We start from the raw sequence: 21,715 nt of genomic DNA on the forward strand, positions 1-21,715 counted from the left end.
GTTATACTTCGATCTATTGCCGATCTGCCCTTCAGATCAAGTTGTTCGTGGCTGTGGTCTTTCTCCGTCAAGGGTGATGTGGTCGAGGCGTTGGTCCTGAGAAGCATGCTGGGTATGTCATTGTTTCTTTAACCCACCGAACACTGATATGAATTATGGGATATACAACGTGCATATTTGATGTTCTGCTTGCTTATATGCACGGAGGAGGTTGCATGTATTAGCATGTGGGTACATTTGTCACAAGTTGACATGGAAGATTCGAAAAATCTCCACCCTCAACTCACCAGACGCAGCCGGAATTCGAACCAAAGACCAAGTATTGAATCTCCAGTGTTGTTACCACTTGGCCAACGTGCCCGTCGATTTACAGCCCAGGTATGTGGTCTATACTGTTGGTTTCCAGCAGTCCACCGTATTCAGTATACAACCTATGTGTTGGAATGAATAAACAGTGAGGCGGCAGGAGAACAAATGATTTACAATTTATAGTAATGAGTGGTAACTCTCTCCATTGGTAGCCTACATTTTCCCTGCTGTCCGTTTCAACAACAGAACATCTGCACGCGTGCAGTGTTTACATAGTGTTATATCAAACTCAGCTGTTGCAAGTGGGATTTATGACTCACTCGCGACAGCCAGTTTTCTCAATTAGGGAGATGGTTTCGCACTTCAGACAGGGTCCGCCAGGGGTACTTACTCTCTCCCACCCTTTTTAACGAAATAATGAATGGAGCCCTTGAATATCACACTGGCACTATACACACTGGAGGAAGGATCATTACTAACCACATGTTTGCAGGTGACATTGATGGCTTGGCAGGTGGGGAAGAAGAACTTACCACCTTGGTTGGGGAAAAAAAAGTTTGATGAAGCCTCAACAAAATACGGGATGGAGATAAACTTTGAAAAAAGACAAGCTAATGTCCAATAGCAACAACACAATCACAGCGGACATAATGGTTCACGGACATAAAGTTGAGACTGCCCAGCATTTCAAATATCTGGATGCCATAATCAATTATCAGGGCTCCAAACCAGAGATTATTGCAAGAGCTGCTCAAACAGCTGTGGCGCTGAAGCCCATATGGAAAGACAGCAGAATGACCGTCAAGCACAAGGTCGGACTCATGTGTGCATTGGTACTTTCCATATTTCAGTACGCTTGCGAGACATGGACTCTCACAGCAGAACTGCAGAAGAAAATCCAAGCTGTGGAAATCAGATGCTATTGGAAGGTCTTGGGCATCTCGTATCCCGAACACATCACCAACGAGAAAGTTCGCCAGACCATCACTCAACATATAGGGCCACACGACGACCTACTGACCATCGTGAATAAACGGAAACTGAAATGGTATGGTCATACCACAATGTCAAACGGACTTGCCAAAATCATCCTCCAAGGAACGGTAGAGGGGAACAGAAGAAGAGGCAGACGAAGGGAGAAACAAAGGTCTGACAACATTGAAGAGTGGACAGGGCTGACATTTGCTGAGACACAATCACTCACACATGATCGTCCAGAATGGAGAACTGAAGGCTGGTGCACGAATCAGCATCGCGGTGCCGACGGTTCCCCTCGGAGCTAAGGGACCAAGCAAGCAAGCATGGGTAGAGTTAACTGCCCACAGGCTCAAGCACGATGTCGGATGCTCAGTGCAACAACAGCCACAAATTGCCCGCTGTCAGTTGAACCAGTCGCAATCCAAAACGCTTTTTAAGTGCGTTGTACGTCAGTTATCTATGTCACTGCTGTCAAGGCAGGCGGCTGATATCACACGTCTGTATCTAGATCACTGATCCAACTTCAGTAGTTAATTTGCAGCATAGACACTAATATGTCAGTATATCTCTCTCTATCTTTAGTGTTTATGTTTGCAGTTATTGAACAGCGTGCACACACTGAAACGGCCGAGTCAACTTGACGGTCGTCCTTAGTATTTCCTTGTTCTGTGTGTGTGTGTGTGTGTGTGTGTGTGTTGTACAGTATACAGTGCGTGAATGAAAGTCACTGAGAAAGAGAGAGTTAAGCAGACGGACAAACACACAGACAGCAGCAGAGACCGAGATTCCGTTCAACTTTGAAGACAAAACATTCAAAATCAAAAACTTAAATAACAAAATGAGCAAAGAAAGACAACGAACAATCAAACTTGTTAACGAAAAAAAGAACTGTCATTTTTTTTCTAATAACGATGAAATTATAAGATATTTGTCAAATATAAGATCAGGAAAAAAAACTGAGGTTTATACATTTACGCCGCGTACACACTTGACGGTCAAACGTTTAGCACACGAATTTGAAGACCAAAATAATTAACAGAAAAAATATAGATATATATATATAGATATACAGATATATACTGATGTTACGTACCTTCCCGTATTGAACGGCTTCGAGTTGCTTTGTGTATGACAACTTCACACGTTCGTTGTGAACCACTGCTGTGCGCATAGACTTGTGACTGGGTAACAGAAAGCGTCACACACTCTTGACGGGACAGATCGTTTTATGGCGCCACCTGCTTCTATCCCTCCACCACACAGACGTGCCCCCACCACCGCACTGCTCCCTCTCCCACACCTAACTACCCGTCAACCTGTCGCCTCCCTCCCTCTCTGTCTCTCTCACCTTCACTTACTTCCAACGACCACCCACATTCTCCATGGATGGGGAGTGTACAGTGAAATTCAGAATAAACACTCCCTTGGCTGTTTAGCTCCCCAGCTCTTTTCTTGAGTGTGTGGGTGGGTGGGTGTGCTAGAGTTTATCTTTTAATAGTGTTCGTCCCTTCGGCTCCACATAATATATTTTGATTTAATTTAGCTCAGTATAGAATCTCAACAAATGTGCACCTTTCGTTCTGACCGCGGGCCCTAACCACTAGCACCATGGAATGCAGAGCTCATTGACACGGACTGGTGGACTGTTATGTTCAGTGGGGGAAATATATTGCTCAGTAAGGACTGATAAACAAGGGAACTCAAAACGAGGAGTATAATGATTATACAGCTTGGGGAACACAGAACTATAACACAGTGAGAGAATATAGAGCCGGGGAATAGAATGTAGATATCAGTGATCATAGAGCCAATATAATATAGAGTTTAGCCGGGGGACATAGAGATGAGAGTATATAGAACTTAAGGAACATAGAACCAACAGAGTACATTGGCAGCTGGGGCCCGGGGGTGGGGGTTGGGGAGTAGTGGGGGGACAGAGCTGAGGGAAACTGATACAGCCAACAGAAAATACAGCTGAGTGAACATGAAGCTGGCAGAATACAGATCCGTGAGAATATAGAATCGACAGAGCTCAGCTTGAGAACTGGGGAAACACAGATCTAATAGAATATAGAGCTTAGGGAACATAGAGTCGACAGAACTAAAAAAAACTGAGGGAACATAGAACTCAGTGATAAAATATAGAGTTGACGCGGGAGCATATACAGAGTCGACAGAACTCAGAACTGAGGGAACATACAGCTGACAGAATATAGAGTTGAGGGAATGTACAGTCAACAGAACTCAGAACCGACGGAACATAGATTTGATAGAATATACAGCTGAGTGGACACAGATTCGACATAACTCAGAACCGGGGGAACATAGAGCTGATAAAATATAGAACTGAGGGAACATTGAGTCAACATAACTTGACTAATAACTGTGGGAACATAGAGCTAGTACAATATAGAGCTAAGGGAATATATATTCAACAGAACTCAGAAATGAAGGAACATAGAGTTGACATGAATCAGAACTGAAGGAACAGAGAACTGATAGAATATAGAACACATGGAACATAGATTCGACAGAACTCAGAACTGAGGGAACATAGAACTGACAGTATAGAACTGAGGGACCACAGAGTCGACAGAACTCAGAACTAAAGGGACATAGATTTGATAGAATATAGAGCTGAGGGACCATAGAGTCAGCGGTATGTGAACAGTCCAGTTCAGACCTGGTGGAAACGAAGTTTATGGACTTCAAAGAACAAAGAGCAGAGAATGTGATATGAAACTCTAGGGAGAGCTGGACAGTACAAGGTCTTCAGAGAAGAAGTCCCCCTCAGTCAAGTGTTTCGGCCCTTAACTCCTTACACTTTAATGACTCCAGGATGCCCATGTATTGCCGCTTTTTTCTTCTTTTTTTCCCCTGGTCCTCAGCAGGTTAGAACCTGCACCTCCAGGGTGGTCGTCACTTCATGACTGAGTCACCTATCTGGCAGATGTTTTAAGCACTGAGCCATTGTACACCTTGTTTGAGTAGGGAAAATTTAAAGCTTATGAAGTTTACTTTCTTTCCTCCTCGACCAGATCCAGCCGGAAATCTTTTCTGCTGCTTCTGCCATTGCCTTGAGAACCCTTTAAGGTAGGCAGAAATTAGAAAGAGCTTCTTGCGAGACCTGGAGATAAGAGTGTGTAACAGCTGAGCAAAGCTACTGAACGTAGGTGGACGTCAACAACAACAACGGCAGCAGCAACACCACCACCACCACCACCAAAATTGATATGTTAATAGCAGTTTCAGTTTCAGTAGCTCAAGGAGGCGTCACTGCGTTCGGACAAATCCATATACGCTACACCACATCTGCCAAGCAGATGCCTGACCAGTGTTAATACAAAGACAACATAACCGATAAATACGTATGATCACTAACAAACGTGCGAGGCTTCCACAAATACATGATGATTGAAACGTCTCTTCTTACGATTGCTCCCCCCCCCCCTCCTTCTTCCTCTTGACTGTCACAAATAAATTCTCTCTCACGCACTAACCAAGGACTATCCAATGAACTAACCGATAAATTTCTTTGGGACCCTCAACTTAAGTCTCGGTCAGGAAAGATGTACGAGGCGAAGTGAGCACTCAAGAAACTGCCGGATAGGCCATCCTTTTCAAAGTTTGTCCCCCACCCCACCCCTCTACCCCATGCCCCTAGCTAGCTAGTGTCAATCTGTACCCGACTCCTTCCACCGAGTAACAAATGGACCTTTGAGTGATAAATGGCCCAGCACGAGTAATAAAAAGCCGCGCTGGCCATACAAACGACATAGTAATGAGCGAGTTGATGTTCTCAAACATTAATTGCATGACTTATTTTTATGTTAATGTTCTCTCTCTCTCTCTCTCTCTCTCTCTCTCTCTCTCTCTCTCTCTCTCTCTCCAGCTAGCGATTTCCAACTTTGAGGCTTTTTTTTTTCTAAAAACAACAACAACAAAACGAAAACAAACCAAAAACGCGAGACTTTAACTAACAGCCCCAAAAAGAATCTTCTGCGTCAGTCCACAGTACAGAGACGTGAGTGTGCAGTGGTTCTGCAACGAGCCATGCAGCGCCCAATGAAAATTTGTATTTTTGTATTTCTTTTTATCACAACAAATTTCTCTGTGTGAAATTCGGGCTGCTGTCCCCAGGGAGATCGCGTCACTACACTACAGCGCCACCCATTTTTTTTTTTTTTTCCCTGCGTGCAGTTTTAATTGTTTTTCCTATCGAAGTGGATTTTTCTACAGAATTTTGCCAGGAACAACCCTTCTGTTGCCGTGGGTTCTTTTACATGCGCTAAGAGCATGTTGCACACGGGACCTCGGTTTATCGTCTCATCCGAATGACTAGCATCCAGACCACCAATCAAGGTCTAATGGAGGGGGAGAAAATATCGGCGGCTGAGCTGTGGTTCGAACCAGCGCGCTCAGATTCTCTCGCTTCCTTGGTGGACGCGTTACCTCTAGGCCATCACTCCACTTAACAACCCGTTTGGTAATTGCCTTTCGCTGTCATTGCTTAATACTCTGCATTTAGCCCGAGTCCTTTTTCCTGCCCCTCTCCCACCACCCACACACACACACATACACACCCCTCTCTCTCTCTCTGCATATGTGGAAAGAAAGCAACTCAATGATGGTTCAGAAATCGCGGAAAGTAAACCAAGAAGATTGGGATGGAAAATGGATCATTGTAGTTTTCACTAATGCGCAGAAAACTCCCCATATCCTGATTTCCCCGACTGAAATCAATCTGAAGATGAAGATAGTTTCATTCGACGAATAACACACAGTAATAAGAGTTGTGTTTGTTGTTTTTCATATATATATATATATATAGCAAACTGATCGGCAGACATCTGAGTGTGTGTGTGTGTGTGTGTGTGTGTGTGTGTGTGTAAAACTGAAGACTTTATCGACGTCTTCTCGAACACACCCAATGGTCGCCGTAGTGAATTCTTTCAGTCACAGCTACTATTATGACCGCGGACGTGCTCAGTGTGTCTGTAGTTGCCTTGGTTGGCGATGGATCATCCACCCCAGGTAACTGGCATCCAAACGGAGAACGAAGACAACTTAACTGACCAGTTTGCCGGGTAGTTTTCAGTGTCTTCCGTCTTTAGCATTCAAGTTGTGGGTGTACAGAGGGGTCTCGGAAGTACACACAGACACCAGAGAGACACCCAACGCCGCTTTATACGTATACAACTATGCAGGGCTCTATATGATGATATGATATGACATAATATAATATATACCTATATGATATGATATGATACATGACACGAAATACTATACTATACTCAAGGCTATACTATACTATACTATACTATACTATACTATACTATACTATACTCAAGGCTTAAGAAGACAACGAAGAGCAAACGACATGACATGATATCATATAGTGATATATGATATGACATAACACACCACACCACACCGCATCACACCAACTATACCATACTATACTGTACTATACTACAGTACAGTACATTACAGTACAGTACAATGCAATATCCTTCATATATAATCAAAAATAATTAAATGGGCCATCTTGTTGGTCAACCCGCAGCGTTGAAGAATGTCGGCTTGTCGTGATCAGTCATACTGAGGTCAGATTTGCATGTGGACACGACCGTGACGTCTCCCATCTTTGACACACATCGTAGGAGGGACAGCACACGTACTGTTGCTCAGAGCCCATCCATTGCAATGCCTACCCAGCTGTAAACCGTGTCACGGAAATAAGTCCCGGCTGCCACTCTGCGTATGTAAATCTTGTTGCTAGACAAGCACGTGCCTGGAGGCCTGATGACAGGAGTGGACCCCACAGCCGACTCTTGCTGAGAGTTGCGGTCACAGATTTTTTTTTTTCCCGTGACGCGTTATGTATGATGGTCGTGTCCTACTATGACCATCAGAATAAGCAACTGTTGTCCTGCTTTATTTATTTATTTTATTTAAATTATTATTTATTTATTTATTTTATTTTATTTTATTTATTTATTTCTAACATTTATTTATTATTTTAAATTAATTAATTAATTTTTAATTTAAAAAAAAAATTTAATTAATTTATTTATTTTACTTCTAAAGGCCTGACAAAGCGCGTTGGGTTACGCTGCTGGTCAGGCATCTGCTTGGCAGATGTGGTGTAGCGTATATGGATTTGTCCGAACGCAGTGACGCCTCCTTGAGCTACTGAAACTGAAACTGAAACTGTCCTAAATATCTGGGCCAGAATTTGATATGGTTGAGACTGGAGTGTCTTGTCCAAGTTACATCCCCGCTCTCTCGGCCAAGAGGGTTTTAGAACAGTCGGCACTGGGATGCTTCCCAAAGGCCAACTAGCGACTGGAGTGTCTTGTCCAAGTTACATCCCCGCTCTCTCGGCCAAGAGGGTTTTAGAACAGTCGGCACTGGGATGCTTCCCAAAGGCCAACTAGCGACTGGAGTGTCTTGTCCAAGTTACATCCCCGCTCTCTCGGCCAAGAGGGTTTTAGAACAGTCGGCACTGGGATGCTTCCCAAAGGCCAACTAGCGACTGGAGTGTCTTGTCCAAGTTACATCCCCGCTCTCTCGGCCAAGAGGGTTTTAGAACAGTCGGCACTGGGATGCTTCCCAAAGGCCAACTAGCGACTGGAGTGTCTTGTCCAAGTTACATCCCCGCTCTCTCGGCCAAGAGGGTTTTAGAACAGTCGGCACTGGGATGGTTACCAAAGGCCAACTAGCGACTGGAGTGTCTTGTCCAAGTTACATCCCCGCTCTCTCGGCCAAGAGGGTTTTAGAACAGTCGGCACTGGGATGCTTCCCAAAGGCCAACTAGCCCTCCAAGGCTGCAGCACTAAGAGCCAGTGCAGCGTTGCCGGTTTTTTGAGTCAGGGTCCTTCACAAAAGACTGAGCTGTAAATGGATTCCCATTGCAATGCAGTGGAGAAACCATTGATCACACAGCTCCGACTTTGCTGTTGGCCCAACGTGTCAATCTGTGATATGAGCTGAGTGTTGGTTCTCTGCTTAGTTCGTGACGGGTTAGTCAGTGAAAAGTGTTTCTTTTCCCTGTTATCTCGTGGTTCCAGCTGTGCGCCGCAGACATTACCACAAACGTTAAGCGAGGTCGTCATGATCTGTCAAAATTTATTGCTGTGCTTTGTGCATCCATGATCAAAACTGTAACGTCTTTGAACTGTTAAACCCCTTTCACTGCCAGAATAGAAAACGAACTCGGACCTGATTGTGTATCACAGTACAAGATCCCGGAAAAGGGAAACAACCACAGTTCCCTTCCCAATAATGCGGTTTTCTGGGATGCGTTTGTGTTTGTGTACAAAAAGAAACGAGTTTGTCATGCACGTGTGTGTGAGGGTGGCCACAGTGGTGTGTGTGTGTGTGTGTGTGTGTGTGTGTGTGTGTGGAGAAGGTGGTGTGTTTGAGAGCGTGCGTGAGCCGCTGTTGTTTTTTGTGATGTGATTTTTAGATGTGGACGGTGTCTGTCGATTGTCAATTTTATACCGGCCCTTGCGCGTATCAAGATCCTCTATTTTAAACAATAAAGAGTCTAGAAGTCTTTAGTGAAGTTTTGATGACATTATGGCAGTCCGTGTTGCTACTGTTACTTTCTATCGATGATAGTTGATGTCAGTCAGTTTTCCGTCCGCTGGTACATCGTATTCTCAGCAGTTACTGAGTGTCGGTGAATGCGTTCTTCTGAATGTTGAGCTACTAGTAGGAAGTACTGTACCCCACTGAACCTGCACTGACACACACACACACACTCACACACACACACACACCGACACACACACACACACACACACACACACACTCACACACACACTCACACACACACACACACCGACACACACACTAATTTTAAATACTTAGAATTGAAATTCACCCACAGTTGGAGTGAGGTGCAAACTCACGATGGCAGCGAGTTCCGAAAATTTGGGAGGAAAGTCAGTGAAACTAAATCCACATTTTCTGTCTTATTTGCACGTCAGTTTTAAAGACTGAACTGGCTGTCTTGGCTTATGCAGACAAACAGTTAATGACTCAGTGATAATAATAATAACAAATTAATGATACAGAGACCGATACAAACCAGTACACTTCCTCTTCTTTGTTTAATTTTCTTCGTTTCCGGAACAAGAGAGAGAAATGGAAAGCTTACCCAGCACACAGATATAATTTTTATCTTCGTGTTCGTCCTCGTCGGTACGGATGGATTTACATCCACTACTGAGTAGTCAGTTGTAATGGCGGGGAGAAAAAGGCAAAACCGGCCGGTGTTTGACACAGTGCATAACTTCACCAAGTGAGTCAGTGGTAGAACTGAAGACCAACCAGCCTCAGACTGAACTCTCTCCACACTGAACACAGCCACCTTGAGTTACTCGCTCCACTGTGTAACGAAACACGCTTCCGTAATCACAGACTCCCCAAAGCCCTCCCCCTCCCACTGTGACACCCACCACACCTCTCTCAGTCTCTCTCTTGGTGTCATATTATATGACGGGCGCAATATCCGAGTGGTGAAAAGCGTCGGACTTTCAGTCTGTGAGGGTCCCGGGTTCGTATCTCGGTAACGGCGCCACTAGGTGGATAAAGGGTGGTTAACATTATTATGTGCAGACCTGCTAGTGCCTGAACCCCCTTCGTGTGTATATGCACGGAGAAGATCCTGTGATCCATGTCAGCGTTCGGTGCGTTACAGAAACAACTTGAAGAACAAACCCAGCATGCACACCCCCGAAAACGGAGTATGGCTGCCTACATGGCGGGGTAAAAACGGTCATACACGTAAATGCCCACTCGTGTACATACGAGTGAACGTAAAGCTGCACGCTACGAACGAAGAAGAAGATATATGACTGACTTCAGCTCAGTAGTATTTGTTGTGTGGACCCTGTTCAATACAGGGACTGATGTTAAAAAGTAACACCCCCCACCCCCAAACAACAACAACAACAACAAAACGAACAACGCCAGTGCTATGTTCTATAATCCCGTCAAAATAAATAGTTTTATCTTGTAGTCTTGCCGGTCCGGCCGTCTTGTCTTGTCTTTCCTCAGTCTCTCTCTCTGATGCTACTGCTCTCGATTCCTGACCAGTGATCCAGTGATGTTGTTGCTTTGTCAGCATATCCCAAACAGAGAGGTTGTTTTTGTTTAGTTTACATTTATTTATTAAGTTGGGTTACTGACGCTGCTGGTCAGGCATCCCGGCGATCTGCTTGGCAGATGTGGTGTAGCGTAGCCTAAATGGATTTGTCCGAACGCAGTGACGCCTCCTTGAGCTACTGATACTGATACTGATAATGATTTAGTTTACAGTGTTTGTCGTCAAGTTCATTAGATTGGTTAAACTTGATATATATTGTCTCATTACAATTTGTATTTTTTCGTTTTTGTGTGTGTGTTTTATTTGTGTTCATTAAACTGATTTTATTCGGTTGTCTCGTTAGGTTGTGGCTGTTCTCTTTATATTTTACAACAAGTTTCTCTTCGTTTAGTTCAATCCAGTCAATGATTGTCACTGCTAGAGGAGTCATTGTTCTAAGCGGTTGTCTTCACTGAGCCACTCTTGGAGTTGCATGCTGTTGTTGGTTTCACGGACTGACGGGGCTCGTTTGTCGATGCCCTGCACTCAGTGTTTTGTCAAGTTTGTCACTGACGTGCATCCAGTCCATCGAAGACTCGCTCAGGGCTCAGTACCAGCGCAATCGCGAGTCACGTCGTTCTGCTTTGTGTCAGTGTCAGACTATGACGTGTACGTCGATGTGTGTGTGTCCGAGTCAGGGTCGGGGAGGGTGGGGTTAGGTGTGTGGGATAGTTACTGCACTGTTTTAAAGATAGTGTTTTTTTTATTATTATTATTTTTTTATAATTATTATCATAAATAATTAGTTTCAGTGTCGGCAAACACACACACACTCAGTCGTGACACTCGGCCGGCACACACTGACAAACTCACTGTCAGGGTGGCACACACGAACACACACACACACACACACACACACTGACACACACACACACACACACACACACACACACACACACACACACACCGTGACACACTGGCACTGGCACACAGAAACACACACTGACACACACACACACACACATATAGTACACACACACACACACACACACACACACACCACACCTCAGTAGCACTGACCCACACCTCCCACTCACACACGCACACACAGATCAGTGGCCTAGTGATAATGCACCCGACTTGAAAGCGCGTGAACACAACTGAGTTCGAATCCCATACTATGGACTGAGATGATTTTTAACCCACCCCACCCTGGTCCCCCCGCACTCGGCCCTCCATTGTGATTCAGTCAAACGGCCCCCACGAGTTGTCAGTGGTGCACTTAGCACACAAACTGAAACTGAAAGAGCCCTGGCAAGATTATGCAGAGAATCCACTTTGACAGAAGGAAAACAACAAATATACACTGCAGACAAAAAAGGTGGAGGTGCACTGTGGTCAGTATCGCGTCCTTAGTTTCTTCACTGAGGACAGAACTGAGCCCGAATTTCTTATCATCGGTGTGATTTAAAAAGAAAAGAAAAAGAAACACACACACACACACACACACACCTTCGACGCATTCAAATGAATTTGTCAACAACAGTCTCGAAGAATAATCATTTTGACGGTGTCGAGAATCGAAAGGCAAAGTGGGGAGGGGAAAAAAAGGCTTAGCAGCCGACGGAAATGACGTTTTCGCGGGAAAGCTCCACGTGACCGATTTGGCGCGAAGTGGCGACACTGCTTCCGTGGATTGTAATTTTGCGTGTGTAAAGTGTTAAAAAAACAATAATTCGCATCATGGATGTTGCTGAACAAGCGATCAAGTCCAATCAAGTGAATGACCAAGTCGGAGAAAGATGCTTGAAGCTGTTCCAAGATTTTCTGGAAGAGTAAGTTAACACCTTTTCTTTGTTGTGTTGCCAGACTAGCTGGCGACTGTTGTGTGTGATGTGTCATGTCAGATATAAAAATCGCATCAATTTGATTTCCCCCCACATTTTATGAGGATAGTACTATATGCACAGTGGTGCAGATAAGAATTTATTTGAGAATTTATGTGTCAAGTACGAAAGGTTGATAGCACAGTTGATTATCTCATTTGGTGATTTGTCCTGGGCACTGAAATACTGAACTCCAAACGCCCGGAATGGCTCAGACATTGGAGACCAGGAACTTAGGGGAAGTTACAGGGCCTCTTGATTCGGAGTTTGTCAGTCAGAAAAATGTTAGTCGTCACAGCTGGGCTTCTTAGCCGTATTCGAAAGAAACATCCGCGGAATGAATCATGGTCACAGGATCGCTAGGAAAAAGCATAAAAGCACGGATGCAATCTGAGTACTTCAAACCTCGGCTCCCGAACAAATCTCCATTTCCACACAACCTCAACTTTTTGTTGCCTTATTGAGTTAGTCATCACCCCTCCCATACCACCCTCCTCCGTTTTCCCACAACATTGCTCACATAATGTACGGGTAGGCTATTGCGTGCACGATCTTCCCTTCAGGTTTAGGTTAGAGGCGATGCCTAGCATCGTAGCCTTGCGGTTTTATACGCCTCGTCGTCGGTTTTTTTTTTGTTTTTGTCAGGCACTCGCAAGCCCAGGCTCTCGTTTGACCCGTACCAACCTTAGCTATCGCGTTGCCAACCCCCTCAACATGACAACTTTAGCTATTCTCCTCACCCTTGTGTTGCCTTTCCCTTCACTCCCTTCCAACCTTATCGGAACTCCTCTGGTTCTTCACCGCAAATTCCGTGGCTTCCCATCTGTTTCCTGTTGTGTTTGTGGTAATAGGTCCAGACCAGGCATGCTTGAAAAGTTCATTTTTTTGGTGCGGCAACACTTCCTTTTCACTGCTTCAGCATCATTAGTTGTCACTGAATGATTGATCTTAAAATGTGTGCATCAATCACCACAGTAAAAAGTTAAAAGTGGATGAATGTTTTAACATTTCTTTCTGCAAAAATGGCAAATTAAAAGCAAAAGTGCATTGCCAACTAAGATAAAAAGTGTTCTCTAAGCAATGCTTTGGCTGTGCGTACCAGCAGTATCAATACTTTGAAATCAAGCCATGCATGTTTTGTAGCAGTGTACTGTGCAGCTTTTACCATTGTGATGCATGTTACCAGAGTATGTAGAGAGCCATGGGCCTTTTATTGCCACTAAACTGGCTTCTTTTTTGTGTTGAGTTGTCCTTTCTGACCCTTGGAAATGGATAATGTTATGATTTGGCAACTTAGTAAATTTGTTTTTGATTTAATTTAGAAATAGAACTGTATAAGTCTATGATTTGGTGTGTCCAAGCTTTATTCATGTGGTTACACTGTGGTGGGAATATTTTCGCTTAAATTTATTATAATACAATTTCCATATCAGATTGGATTGCAGTTAATTTTGTTTGGTTTTGCTTTTATTTTTTTGGGGTGGGGGGTGGGGGTGGGGGGCACTAAGACACACACTTCCACTTGGGTTTATCAGACCCTAGTCCGAGTTGCTAACTTTACACTATCAAGAAAATGTTATACGGATTAACTGTGACCCCCCCACAGGGTCACCCTCCCACTCCTGTTATATTCACTGTGAGCCCCCCCACCCCCCCCTCCGTCCCCCATGATGTCACTCCCACCCATGTGATACAGATCAACTGTGACACCCCATATGTCACTCCCACCCATGTGATACAGATCAACTGTGACACCCCACATGTCACTCCCACCCATGTGATACAGGTCAGCTATGACACCCCACATGTCACTCCCACCCATGTGATACAGGTCAGCTATGACACCACACATGTCACTCCCACCCATGTGATACAGGTCAGCTATGACACCACACGTCACTCCCCCACCCATGTTGTATAGATTAACTGTGACCCCCCACATGACTTACCTCCCACCCATATTATACAGATTAACTGACCCCCCAACATGTTTCCCATCCCACCCATTAAAATTTTTAACCCATGTGATACAGATTAATTGTGACCCCCCCCCACCCCCCAACATGTCACTCCCACCCATGTGGTACTGCCTGTGACCCCGCCACACAATCCACCACCCACCCATGCGATATAGATTCAACTGACACCTCCCCACACACTTTGCTGTGCTGTGTCAGGTTCCGTGAAGGTGGAGACCCAAAGGGGACCCCCAAGTACCCCGCCTACATCCAGGAGCTGGTGCGACCGGAGCGCAACACGCTGACGGTCAGCTTCAAGGACCTGGAGACCTTCAACCAGCAGCTGAGCACCACTGTGATGGAGGAGTACTACAGGTAGGTGGAACTGTCAGGTGTTTTGTTTATTACCAAGTGGTAACGCGTCTGCTTAGTAAGGGAGAGAATCTGAGCGCGCTGGTTTGAATCCCATAGTCGCCAGTATTTTCTCTCCCTCCACTAGATCTTGCATGATGGTCTGGAGGCTAGCCATTTGGATGAAAAAATATACTGAAGTCCTGTTTACAGCATGCACTTTGGGCACTTAAAAGAGCCCACTACAAGAAAGGGGTTGTCCCTGGGGAAAGTCTGTAGAAAAATCCACTTCGATAGGGAAAAAATCAGAAAAAAAAGTACAAGAAATGAGGTTATCAACTCCTGTGTTTGGTGAAGTGAAGAGATATAAACCACCCTCCCATCACCTCTCCCACTTTACTTAAAAAAAAAAAAAATTTTTTTTCTTTAGTATTTATTTATGACATTGTCTAACTTGAGGAATTTCAATGTTCTTGTTGTGACTGGCTTCTGTTGCAGGGTGTACCCATTTTTATGTCGAGCCCTGAGGAACTTTGCACGTGACTGTGGTCAGATCCCTGCCAATAAAGAGTTCTACATCAGCTTCACAGATGTTCCATCCCAGCTGAAGTAAGTTACCATTTGTGTGGCTTTATTCTGACATAATGTGTATATCTCTTTGATTTGTGGGAGGAATCATGAGCTCCGGGCTTGGGAGAGTCTCTTGCCGAGTCTCAATCCCAGCCTCATGATTCCTGCCTTTGTGGGGTGGCATACGAGGCATGGTACCCGTGCTTAGGCACCCAGTGAAAATTTGATCCCCAACAGAGAAAGGAAAGACAGGATCGACTTAGAGGTAGAGAAAAACAAACGAATCGAGGGGGCTGAGTCGAATCAAGTACACAGAATGTAAGAATACAATAAACGCAAGCCACATGCAGCAAAATAAGGCCAAATGAATATGCTTAATAGCCAAAAAAAAAGCGTAAGATGAGACAGAGCGTAAACCTGACAAGATGGCGTGGAAAGCCTTGGCCAAAGGAATGATTCAGCGCTTATAGCTTTTATAGGCGTTTGATTGGCTAAGAGCGGACCGGGCAAACAGCTCGTCTTTTCACTGTAAGCTGCGCGAAATTTGGCCAAGCAGAGCAAACCGATAGGCCTAGTTTGCATCAGTTTGACATGGTAAGTATATGTATCACCAAACATGGAGTATAATGCAAACTCCTTTTAGGAATTCATGCAGTCTTATGAGAAAATATGAGTTGAGTGTTGTTATTCTTTTTATAGTGTTTTTTTTTTTTTTTTGAAAAAGGGACATGTAGTGTTATTTGATACCCAGCTGATCATGGAATTCACTCTCAGTACTATCCTAACCTCACGGGTTCGGCAATTGCCGGAATTGTTAGCGATGCTCTGTGATGGGGACAAGTTATTTCCGAGTATTGTGGCGAGTCCGTAAGTAGAAGAAAGTCCGGAACGGTAAGCAAAGACCAAAGGAGAGAGGAGAGCGAGACAAAGTTCACAAAACAAGACATCGAATAAAACGTCACAGACGCAAACGATGTGAGATATATGAATCCTGAGATGAAAATGTCCCGGAAAGCCGCAACAAGCAACAAACATGCATGAAAATAACATTTCTAATACATAAATGGTTGGCAAAGAGAGAGCAAATTGATAATGTCACTAATCTGAAAAATGGCGGCCATTGAGAATGATTGTTTACCTCTTGCTGGAAACGGCATTTCATTGGCTAGCAGACGGCAGTCTAAAGGCGAGATGTCGTATCACTGAGTTGCCGCAATAAATTTTGGCTGAGAATAGCAAACAGATTGCCCTGGTTTGCATCAGTTTGACAGGGTAAGTATATTCAACCAAACTGGGAGTCTAATACGAACTCCTCATATAAATGATTATTACCTGACTGGTTATGGAATTCATTGTCACCTTAAAACTTGAATAAATGACTAACATGGCAGTTGTCACTGTTGTTAAACAATGATGTAGGTTTCTTTAAACAGGGACTTGTAGTTTTCATTAACACCCAACTGATGGAATTCATTTTTACCGTAAAACCTGAATAATTGACTAGCATGTCAGTTGTCACTGCTTTAAAACAGTGATGTGGTCATCTGTTTCCAGAGTGCGGGAGCTGACCACAGCCAAAATCGGAACCTTGTTGCGCATCACGGGTCAGGTGGTTCGAACCCATCCTGTGCACCCTGAACTGGTCAGCGGTACCTTCCTCTGTCTGGACTGCCGTACCATCATCAAGGATGTGGAGCAACAGTTCAAATACACACAGGTCAGTTTGATGTGGAACGACAGTTCAAATACACACAGGTCAGTTTGTGGAGTCAACAGTTCAAATACACACAGGTCAGTTTGGTGTGGAGCAACAGTTCAAATACACACAGGTCAGTTTGGTGTGGAGAAACAGTTCAAATACACACAGGTCAGTTTGTGGAGCAACAGTTCAAATACACACAGGTCAGTTTGTGGAGCAACAGTTCAAATACACACAGGTCAGTTTGGTGTGGAGCAACAGTTCAAATACACACAGGTCAGTTTGGTGTGGAGAAACAGTTCAAATACACACAGGTCAGTTTGGTGTGGGGAAACAGTTCAAATACATACAGGTCAGTTTGGTGTGGAGCAACAGAAATACACACAGGTCATTTTGTGGAGTCAACAGTTGAAATACACACAGGTCAGTTTGGTGTGGAGAAACAGTTCAAATACACACAGGTCAGTTTGGTGTGGAACAACAGTTCAAATACACACAGGTCAGTTTGGTGTGGAGAAACAGTTCAAATACACACAGGTCAGTTTGGTGTGGAACAACAGTTGAAATACACACAGGTCAGTTTGGTGTGGAGCAACAGTTCAAATACACATGGGTCAGTTTGGTGTGGAGCAACAGTTCAAACACACACAGGTCAGTTTGTGGCAACAGTTCAAACACACACAGGTCAGTTTGTGGCAACAGTTCAAACACACACAGGTCAGTTTGGTTTTGAGCAACAGTTCAAATACACATGGGTCAGTTTGGTGTGGAGCAACAGTTCAAACACACACAGGTCAGTTTGTGGAGCAACAGTTGAAACACACACAGGTCAGTTTGGTGTGGAGCAACAGTTCAAACACACACAGGTCAGTTTGGTGTGGAACAACAGTTCAAATACACACAGGTCAGTTTGGTGTGGAGCAACAGTTCAAATACACACAGGTCAGTTTGTGGAGCAACAGTTCAAATACACACAGGTCAGTTTGGTGTGGAGCAACAGTTCAAATACACACAGGTCAGTTTGGTGTGGAGAAACAGTTCAAATACACACAGGTCAGTTTGGTGTGGAGCAACAGTTCAAATACACAGGTCAGTTTGGTGTGGAGAAACAGTTCAAATACACACAGGTCAGTTTGGTGTGGAGCAACAGTTCAAATACACACAGGTCAGTTTGGTGTGGAGCAACAGTTGAAATACACACAGGTCAGTTTGGTGTGGAGCAACAGTTGAAACACACACAGGTCAGTTTGTGGAGCAACAGTTCAGATACACACAGGTCAGTGGAGCGACAGTTCAAATGCACAGGTCAGTTTGGTGTGGAACAACAGTTGAAATACACACAGGTCAGTTTGGTGTGGAGCAACAGTTGAAATACACACAGGTCAGTTTGGTGTGGAGCAACAGTTGAAATACACACAGGTCAGTTTGGTGTGGAGCAACAGTTCAAATACACACAGGTCAGTTTGTGGAGTCAACAGTTCAAATACACACAGGTCAGTTTGGTGTGGAACAACAGTTCAAATACACACAGGTCAGTTTGGTGTGGAGCAACAGTTCAAATACACACAGGTCAGTTTGGTGTGGAGCAACAGTTCAAATACACACAGGTCAGTTTGGTGTGGAACAACAGTTGAAATACACACAGGTCAGTTTGGTGTGGAGAAACAGTTCAAATACACACAGGTCAGTTTGGTGTGGAGAAGCAGTTTGAATACACATGGGTCAGTGGTTGTACCAAGTTTTGTTGGACTGGCTGGTGAGGTGACGTTTCAATACTTGGTGGTGATTCATTGAAAATATCTATGCAGATAGTGTATTTAAGAACCGAAATGGAATCAGTGTTGGCAAGGATGGAAGAAATGCTAAATTCCAAGTGCAGTTTCCTTTGAATTTTTTTTTCTATTGATCATAGATTGTATGTGCATTTAATAATGTTTTTGTTTTGTAAGGAAATGACGTCATTAACCCTTTGCCTCTTGTGAGTGAGGAATGGACGAGAGGCTTAGTGTCTTTGTTCTGGTATTCGTTTATTTATAGTCTGTTCATCTAAGATAATGATATTGGACTGATTTGTTCCAGTTCTTTCCTTCATGGGGACTTCCCCACACCTCCCCCACCTCCCATATGTTGCTTGTCACCTCCTTATTCATTCTTTTGACGTCATTGAATTTCCATACTTTCTGTTCCAGCCATCGGTGTGTAGAAACCCTGTGTGCAGCAACCGTGCACGCTTCATGCTGGATGTCAACAAGTCACGCTTCGTCGATTTTCAGAAAGTCCGCATCCAGGAAACACAGGCTGAACTGCCGAGGGGTAGCATCCCTCGGAGGTGAGTGCACCAGGGACCACTTGGGTAGATCTGAAACAATCAGTCAATCTTCTTCTTCTTCTGCGTTTGTGGGCTGCAACTCCCACGTTCACTCGTATGCACACGAGTGGGCTTTTACGTGTATGACCGTTTTTACCCCGCCATATAGGCAGCCATACTCCGCTTTCGGGGGTGTGCATGCTGAGAATGTTCTTGTTTCCATAACCCACCGAACGCTGACATGGATTACAGGATCTTTAACGTGCATATTTGATCTGCTTGCATATACACACGAAGGGGGTTCAGGCACTAGCAGGTCTGCACGTATGTTGACCTGGGAGATCGTAAAAATCTCCACCCTTTACCCACCAGGCACCGTCACCGTGATTCGAACCCGGGACCCTCAGATTGAAAGTCCAACGCTTTAACCACTCCGCTATTGCACCCGTCAATCAGTTAATCAATCCCTTGAATTGTCTGTAATAAAGAAATTCACCAACTGGTTGGTTTGTTCAGGTGTCAGCTCATCTACCGTCCTCTTAGCACAGTTCTTAACCCTTTCACTGCCAGTCAATTTAGAGTACAAAGTTCCCTTGTGGTATAAACACAGAAAAGACAGTGGCTAAGAATAGCTGGGGATTCCCTATGCGATGTATAGAAAATATAGCTTATCCTACCACCGAACATTAAGAGCAGTAGGTTCATGGAAAACAGACCAATGAATGGTCACCTTTCAGTGACATGGGTCCTCTACCATGCCTGTGCATAAATGCGAGCTTGGGGTGAAAAGATTCATGGCCAGTAATACTGCATGTGGCCTCAACCATTTCCCATTGCCTTATTTTGGACATAGGCTGCCAACAAGCGTTTGTAATTTCTGTGTTTGAAACGAACCAAACCAAAAAAAACCTACCTGACCGCTGTCTAGAATATATGGCATGGCTGTGTTGTGTCACAAACTGTACATGCCAGTTTAAAAAAAAAAATTTGTTTACTCTCCAGGTTAATGCTATGCTTGCTCTTCTCAACTGTGAAGAGAATTATTGAGAATGTGGTTTGTGAATTTCTTCATTTGCTTTTTGCTTTGCTTTTTCCTTGAACAATAATGGCAATGTTTGATGCTAGTCATTTGGAGCTCTATTTTTAGTCATTATAATTATTTTTGTTAAAAAAAAAATCGAAGTGATGCAAAAGAGTTTGTTTCATGAAGTTTGGTGATGATGGCATGCCAGTTGTTGATAGTTAAGAGATGCTGTTACTGTGTAATCACTCCTTTAATTACACAAACTTAACCGTGACCCACTAGTGCGAACGAACTCAACGCGATCTGCGTTTCTCGGCCCTGCCAGTCGGCAGGACGCCCGAGTCGATCTCCTCTATCACTTTTCCCATGCCCACAGTCTCAACAGTGGAATGTGCCATAATCCCTTTGGGAAAACAACACCATACACTGGCTTTGGATCCGCACGCTAGACTGGGCCCTATGTGCGATGTGTCCGTGGCGGGAGATTGACTCGGGCGTCCTGCCGACTGGCAGGGCCGAGAAATGCGGATCGCGTTGAGTTCGTTTGCACTAGTGGGTCACGGTAAGTATGTTACTTAAACGTAATTTTAGATAGAAAATTTCCTTTTTTGAGTGTAAGTGGAATGTATGTAACTGAGTGTAGGAATATATGACTAAGTGTATGTTTAACTTGTTTTGTATTCTCAGTGTCGAGGTGATATTACGTGCGGAGGCTGTGGAGATGGCTCAGGCCGGAGACAAGTGTGATTTCATCGGTACACTGATTGTGGTGCCTGATGTCGGCAGTCTGTCATTGGCAGGTCAGTTTCCTTGAAAATATCGTTTGGTTTTGCTTTCAGTGTTTGGGCTTTCAGTGCAACCATGGCTTAATTTGTGCATGGGTACTCACTGCATGTATATTGAGCAGGTCCCTATGATATGAAAATTAAAGAAGGGGAACATGAAAGGATTTTTTTATTTTTTTATTTTTAAAGTGTATGAAAACTTAAGTCTGCTTCTCTTACGTGATTAGCAATGCAGATCTGATAAGTGTGCAGCACTGTAGTGACTCTTTGATGGAAGTTTGGGACCAGGGGATTTATGGCTCAAATCCCTGGGACTCTGAAGATGTTTGACTTGAAAGAAGCAAAAAACCTTAGCCCTGTGAAGAGCTTGGGAGCAGGAGGGAAGATGACTGCCGGAAAAAGAGGGCGCTGTGCAGGGACGTGGAAGGGAGGCAGTCTTCTTCTTCTTGTGCGTTCGTGGGCTGCAACTCCCACGTTCACTCGTATGCATATGAGTGGGCTTTTACGTGTATGACCGTTTTTACCCTGCCATGTAGGCAGCCATACTCTGTTTTCGGGGGTGTGCATGCTGGGTATGTTCTTGTTTCCATAACCCACCGAACGCTGACATGGATTACAGGATCTTTAATGTGCGTATTTGGTCTTCTGCTTGGTATACACACGAAGGGGGTTCAGGCACTAGCAGGTCTGCACATATGTTGACCTGGGAGATCGTAAAAATCTCCACCCTTCTCCCACCAGGCGCCATCA

The 21,715-nt window shown here is 44.3% G+C and overlaps 2 protein-coding genes across 9 annotated transcripts in view; one reads left to right on the forward strand and one right to left on the reverse strand.

Moving 5' to 3' along the window:
* The window catches only part of LOC143290528 (gamma-glutamylaminecyclotransferase-like), a 50,212-nt gene extending 40,575 nt beyond the window's left edge, over positions 1–9,637 (reverse strand). For 4 of the 6 annotated variants that reach the window (XM_076600044.1, XM_076600045.1, XM_076600043.1 and 1 more), the window contains exon 1: positions 1,514–1,676. In XM_076600044.1, the coding sequence (XP_076456159.1) occupies positions 1,514–1,562 (49 nt within the window). In that variant the 5' untranslated portion in view covers positions 1,563–1,676. Of the gene's footprint in view, positions 1–1,513; positions 1,677–2,380; positions 2,575–9,454 lie in introns of those variants that run through there. The other 2 variants (XM_076600048.1, XM_076600047.1) reach the window with 2 other exon arrangements.
* Positions 9,638–12,058: 2,421 nt separating this feature from the next.
* LOC143290530 (zygotic DNA replication licensing factor mcm6-like) overlaps positions 12,059–21,715 on the forward strand; it is a 28,342-nt gene continuing 18,685 nt past the window's right edge. The window contains exons 1-6 of one of the 3 annotated variants that reach the window (XM_076600051.1): positions 12,059–12,219; positions 14,448–14,603; positions 15,078–15,188; positions 16,704–16,866; positions 19,038–19,177; positions 20,868–20,980. In XM_076600051.1, the coding sequence (XP_076456166.1) occupies positions 12,128–12,219; positions 14,448–14,603; positions 15,078–15,188; positions 16,704–16,866; positions 19,038–19,177; positions 20,868–20,980 (775 nt within the window). In that variant the 5' untranslated portion in view covers positions 12,059–12,127. Of the gene's footprint in view, positions 12,220–14,447; positions 14,604–15,077; positions 15,189–16,703; positions 16,867–18,434; positions 18,456–18,517; positions 18,532–19,037; positions 19,178–20,867; positions 20,981–21,715 lie in introns of those variants that run through there. The other 2 variants (XM_076600053.1, XM_076600054.1) reach the window with 2 other exon arrangements.

The sequence above is a fragment of the Babylonia areolata genome, chromosome 15 (assembly GCF_041734735.1).
Source record: "Babylonia areolata isolate BAREFJ2019XMU chromosome 15, ASM4173473v1, whole genome shotgun sequence".
Taxonomy (NCBI): domain Eukaryota; kingdom Metazoa; phylum Mollusca; class Gastropoda; order Neogastropoda; family Buccinidae; genus Babylonia; species Babylonia areolata.